Source organism: Octopus bimaculoides, chromosome 6 (genome assembly GCF_001194135.2).
Source record: "Octopus bimaculoides isolate UCB-OBI-ISO-001 chromosome 6, ASM119413v2, whole genome shotgun sequence".
NCBI lineage: Eukaryota > Metazoa > Mollusca > Cephalopoda > Octopoda > Octopodidae > Octopus > Octopus bimaculoides.
Genome location: NC_068986.1, coordinates 77,172,283 through 77,178,927, shown reverse-complemented (window position 1 = coordinate 77,178,927; position 6,645 = coordinate 77,172,283). Strand labels below are relative to the sequence as shown.

The window sequence follows — 6,645 nt, the reverse complement described above, 5'->3', positions numbered from 1 at the left end:
TATATTTATATATATATTGATAATGAATAGTATCTCCACAGAATGGAGGCATCTAGTTTTGGGATGATCCTGATGGTAGTGGGAAAACTTTCTCTTAAATTTGTTACTAGACAAGGTTCACAAGCAAAATAAACCCAGAACAGACTTCAGTATGATATATGTTATTGCAAACCATTTTAGAAAGGGCAGTGAAAAGTTAGTCCAAAGAAGCTAATCAAAACTTAGAATGAAACAAACATTAAACAGAAAAGAAAAAAACAACAGAAAGATGATGCTAACCAATGTAACATGTAGCATTGTTGTAGTATTTGGTATGTATTTAATAAATATTCCAAAGCTAAATGTGAAAGGGGAAAACATACCTTGACTTTTGAGGAAATCTCGTTCTTGAATGAAAGCTCTAAATGGTGCCACACCTGTACCAGGACCAATCATAAGAATATCTGTGGAAGGTTTAAATGGTAAATGAAACTGTGATTTGCGTACATAGATTGGCACTCGAGGACAATCGCCATTGGATGCTTTCTTCAGACTAAGGAACCCAGTGGTGACACCCTGTATTTTTCGACCAGCTCTTGTAACATAATCAATGAGAATAGCAGTAATATGAATCCTGTCTGGATGGACCTGAAGACACAATCACAATTATAATAAATAATAATAATGTAATACAAATAAATAATGAAGGTTTTGAAGTTAAATAATGCAGTGTCTTTTTGTTTTTTTGTGTGTGTGCTTTTTAACAGTTTAATGAAAAGAGGAGCAGCAATGTTCTTGATCCTTTCCAGAGTTTCTGTGACCGATAAGTAGAGAATTTACCCACAACCCAGAGACCTGCTTTAAATACATATGAAGTGGATTCTGCTAAAGGTGTGCAAAGGTCAAGTGATGAAGTCATCATCTCTATTATTGGCATTTTAAAACCAGCGAGAAAGCTTTTCAGTGACTGCTGAAACTACAGAAAATAGTAGTCAAATTTCTCTCAAATTCAACTTTGAAAAACGGGAGACACATTGGAGAATGTAGTCTTGGTCATGGTTGGATTGCCTTTTACCATATGTTGCTAACAATTTAAAATATATTATACACATAATAGTAATGTTCAGGAGAGAGTATTAGTAGAATCATTGAACAAATGGGATTAAGAGGAAGCATTGATATAACATCATCATCATTTAGCATCCATTTTCTATGCTGGCATGGGTTACACAGTTTGACTGGAACTGGTAAGCTGGAGAGCTGTACAAGGCTCCAACCTGTTTTGGCTTGATATCTACAGCTGGATGTCCTTCCTCACACCAACCACTCCACAGATTGTAGTACCTTCCACGCGCCACTGGCACAGATATCTTTTATATGTCACCACTTTCCTGTGTCACCAGCATGGGTACCTTCCACACATCACCAGCACAGGTGTCTTCCATGCATCATCAACACTTTTTATGCATCACCAGCACCCGTGCTGGGTGCCTCTTACACAACACCGACACGGGTGCCTCTTACACGACACCGGCACAGGTGCCTCTTACACGACACCAGCACGGATGCCTTTTACACGACACCAGCACGGGTACCTTTCACACAACACCAGCACGGGTGCCTTTTACACGTCACTGGCACAGCTACCTTTTACACATCACCAGCACTGGCCCGACAAAATGCCTTGCAGTATTTAGTTATGACATTTATCTTCTTAGTTCAAATCCATCCAAATTTTTAGCATGAAGAGTTGATGAAAGATTCATATCCAACAATGTGATGTGTTTCTGGTAAAGATGCTTAATTCAAAATAATTATAAAACCAGAACCTAGGGGAATTGATGGTCGATTTATCAGCAGTAAAAATTACACATTTGGATAAGTTTGTACGTTGTGTTGAGAAGAGGAAACTGACTTTTCATCATATGGATGGTCAATTTTGAAATGTCAATATCTTCCTCCTCTTATGGCATACATACTTAACTCACAATAGCCTATAGACTATCAATTCATAAATAGGTTACCATGTGACAGCAGCCATACTGTGGCACAACGGGTAAGTTAACACAGTGTGTGATATCTTATAATAGCTATAGCAGACTATTTCATATAAAGTACTGAGTGCAACATTTCGACATTAGTGATGAAAATATTCAATGTATGCAGTCCCAAGACATTATGGTACCCCACTTGCCAAACCCCATCATGAAGAGTGACTGTCAGCTAAACATTCCTCTCTCCCTACACAAAGAAGGGCCTCGTTTTCCACTCCCCAAAATAAATGAGTAAACTCCATCCCCATCTTTTTCTCTCTCTATCTGTCTCTCTCATAACTCTACACATGTACATGACTAAAACAACGTTTATGTCACATCAAACCACCAACCCTTAAATAGGAAGCAAAGGTTCTCCACTTTTTCCTATATTGCATAGGCAACTACATTCTCAGTGCCTCTTCCTCTTCCACTTAACACCTTATAGAGATGAGGCTTCTCAAAGATGGCAACCTTCCTAAGAAGCACTCTAAGCAAAGTGGTTTGTGTTAGAAAAGACACACACTGTAAAAACAAGGCCAAAAAGGAACAGACAAAGACAATATAAGGATGGAAGATCATGGCGAGTTGTGAGAAGTTTTGAGACCTATCAAACCCATGCCAGAAGGTAAAAGCAGATAAATGATGATGATAAAAGATTTGTATGTTACTACAATGTACAAAGTATATGTACCAACCAATGTATATCAACAGGAAATAGTAATTAATTGCCATTAATTTACTAAATCTAGCATAACTAATGATAATGACTTAAACAACTGTAATTGGGAAACAAAATTACTTACTTTAGGAGATGATGAAATGGAATAGTAACGAGCTTGCAGACGAGGTAACAACTCACAAAGATGGTCAAGGGGTGGTTTGACTGAGGACAGGTCTTCCAAAATAGCAATAATATTTCGATGATCTTTTATTACCCATTCACTGTATAATTGCTGAAATAAAGTAAATATCACAAAGGTAGATATAGAATCAAGAAAATAAATCATCATGATACATCAGATGAATTTAAACTCAGAACAAAGAAATTAAGAAAATAAAATGTGCAATTATGGCGGAGTGAAAGAAAAGATTATTTCATAACTATTAACTCTATGATTCCAAGTTCAATCCTACTACATGACACATAGAGGAGATGTCTACTACAGCCTCAAGTTGACCAATGATTGAGAGTGCAATTCAAAAGAAGGAAACTGTATAGAAGAGTCATGCACATGTATGTGCATATATTACAGAAGATAGACACATACATGTGCATATATATATATATATATATATATATATATATATATATATATATATACATGCATGTGCATATGTGTATGTGCATACATGTGCATATATAGATATATATTTATGCATACATAATTGTTTTTGCTGTTATTCCTTGAAACAATTCTCGGAGATTTCATAACAATTAAAGTAATTGCCAATCTAAAGAGATTAACATGAAAATATTACCATGGATTTAGTATCATTAATGGATTGTTTCTCGTTGTTAAATTTAATTGGAGCACTAAATAGTTTTCTTGTCCAAGTAAGCACGAGCTTTGTTTTAGGAAGAAAATGAGAACTTCAGAAGTCATAACTTTCACATACAGCAGGAGTGATGTAAGAAATAAAATGAAATAACCATAAAAGAAATTGATTCAGAATTGCAGACATGGCTCACCAGACACTTATTCTCTCTAAGAACTTATAAACAGATGCAAATCAGAGAATTAAATCACATTACAAAACCATACCTTTCCTTCAGGTGTAGTTGAACTTATTTTTTCCAGAAATTCTTTATCTTTGGGGTCCTTAGCATATTCCACAAGTTCTTTGAGGACATGAGTTCTTACAGGATTCATAATGTCAACATAGTGTAACAATGCAATACGATAGGTGGTCGGACAAGGGAAAGGGTGTTTCTTGTTGGACTCAGCTGGAAGAAACATTGGAAAGAAAAATCAGGAGTACAGAAATGGCAATTAATAGAAATTCAAAACCAAATGTGGAACTAAGATTAATCAGGACAAAGACTTATAAAAATCAGATTTTGCACGTTTATAACAGTATGAGAAGAAATAGCAGCACGAGGCGGTGAGCTGGCAGAAACGTTACCCCGCCGGGCAAAATGCTTAGCAGTATTTCATCTGCTGTTACGTTCTGAGTTCAAATTCCGCCGAGGTCGACTTTGCCTTTCATCCTTTTGGGGTCGATAAATTAAGTACCAGTTACGTACTGGGGTCGATGTAATCGACTTAGTCCCTTTGTCTGTCCTTGTTTGTCCCCTCTATGTTTAGCTCCTTATGGGCAATAAAGAAATAAGAAATAACAGCACCCACAACCATTTCCAGGGTAGTTGAGAATAGAGGCAGGAAGGAAGGAAGTTATCCTCAGACAAAAGTCCTAACCCTGAAAGCTTGCAAGAGAGTGGACTCTGCCAAAAAATACACAGAGGCCAGGTGGTGCTTTTAACTAGGACAAGGGATTAGGTCTATCAGATCAATCCTCTTTATACCAGAAAAAGAAATAAAATGGCCTTACATGTATATCAGTGACACTGATATATGAGAAGTTAATAGATACTTGTTGAGAAGTTAACTGATACTCATTAAAATTCAAATCTTTGCTGTCAAGACCAAGAGCAATCTTGTTGCACTGATAATTTAATTTGTTCTTGAAATGATTCAATGAAATAAAAGTATTTTCTCTAAACTATCAGCAATGTATTTAGTACAAAAAACAAAAAATAGCGTTATGATCAACATAAATTCTAGTATGAAATCTTCCATCAACTTACAGGTAATTGTGGTACCAATAAGTAATATTCTATTTCATATAATGAGTTCAAATCAGCATTAAAAAACTGAATATATTTATCGTGATGGCACCTGTGCCCAGCATCGCCTTCCTGGAATGTGTAAAGACATTCGAACAAGATCGTTGCCAGTGCCGCTGGACTGGCTCCTGTGCAGGTGGCACGTAAAATACACCATTTTGAGCGTGGCCGTTGCCAGTACCGCCTGACTGGCCTTCGTGCCAGTGGCACGTAAAAGCATCCACTACACTCTCGGAGTGGTTGGCGTTAGGAAGGGCATCCAGTTGTAGAAACTCTGCCAAATCAGATTGGAGCCTGGTGTAGCCATCTGGTTTCACCAGTCCTCAGTCAAATCGTCCAACCCATGCTAGCATGGAAAGCGGACGTTAAACGATGATGATGATGATTCCAGCATAAAACATGAATATATTTACCCATTCAAAAATATAATCACCATCATCAGCAATAACATTTTCCTACCTTGAAACCAGTTTTCTGATTCCTCAAACACAAAAATCAGGTTCTTTAAACGAGAAAAATGTTTGGAGTGCTATTTCAATGTTATCCCTACTTTGGAATGTTTTTCCACTGGTAAAGTGTTTGAGTGATCTGAATAAGCGAGAATCTGATGGTACTAGGTTTGAAGAATAGGGAGGATGAGGCAGAGCTTCCTAGCCTAATGAATTTATCTTTTCTTAGGTTATCTTGACTGAATGTAGCCTTGACTCTCAGGGGACAGCTCATGAAGTAACCACTTTCCTTCTCTAGACAATTTTTTAATCTGCTCGAGATGATTTTGCATATGTCCCTGATACTTTGAGATATATCCTCTTGTGGTATGAGGTCAGACAATTTGCTTGAAAATACAACATTACTTTCCAATACCCCTAACATATATTTATAAAACATTCTTTTTAATAATGGAATTAAAATTTAATATATATATTAGAAGAGTTTACCTTCCACATTTGTTAAAGTAATGATAGTATCAAGATTGGTTTTCAGAAGTTCACCAATCTTTGAAACAAGTTCTGGATTATTGGTTGGATAGACAGCAACATGATCCCCTGATTCATATCTATTCAATAGAAGACACATTTCAGAAATGACACAGAGAGAGAGAAAGAGAGGGAGAGAGGGAGAAAATTAAACAAAACAAAATGACAAAAAATGCAAAATGTTATTAAATGAAAAAGTAAAAGAAATTCTAAGAAAAATAGCAATACATAATTTTGATTTGTTTCACTAGAAACAAGGCCAATCTTTGTATGACTACAGGTATTTTAAATAAAAACCCCTCAATGTTTCATGATTTCATATAAGGACATAGGACCATAAATTTATAGACAAAAATCTCATAATTTTCTTGCTTTTCTTTTTCCTTTTTTTAATTAACCATGACTGAATGAAAGATAAAAATTATTCCCTGCAGTGTGTGAACTCTCAATGTAAAGCTATGTAATTAAATATTGCAAAGTATTTGTCTGGCAAACTTCCAATTCTGCCATATGTTCTTATTTTAATATCTCCCAATAATTTTAAGTTTCCTGGCTTTGGGCAAAAAAAAAAAAAAAGATACAGGTAGATCAGATAATTGTGATTTTATTCAACGTATTCCCCTCTCAGATTCAAACACTTATGCAGCAACCCTTCAGTTTTTCTAAGTCCTGTAAAAGAGCTCAGAAGGTCGGGCTTCCAACCAGGCCTTTCACAATACCCTTAAGACCAGGAACACTTTTAACAATCCATAATAATCTACAAGCAGAAACTTCAAATTCCTATGATCACCAGACTAATATACTGAGT

At 36.0% G+C, this 6,645-nt stretch overlaps 1 protein-coding gene across 3 annotated transcripts in view; it reads right to left on the bottom strand.

Annotated features, from left to right (window-relative positions):
* LOC106869693 (NADPH--cytochrome P450 reductase) overlaps positions 1–6,645 on the bottom strand; it is a 65,395-nt gene that overhangs the window by 6,739 nt on the left and 52,011 nt on the right. For all 3 annotated transcript variants that reach the window (XM_052968889.1, XM_052968891.1, XM_052968890.1), the window contains exons 10-13: positions 5,799–5,917; positions 3,779–3,960; positions 2,819–2,968; positions 363–627 (exon numbers count right to left, since the gene is read on the bottom strand). In XM_052968889.1, the coding sequence (XP_052824849.1) occupies positions 363–627; positions 2,819–2,968; positions 3,779–3,960; positions 5,799–5,917 (716 nt within the window). The remainder of the gene's footprint in view (positions 1–362; positions 628–2,818; positions 2,969–3,778; positions 3,961–5,798; positions 5,918–6,645) is intronic.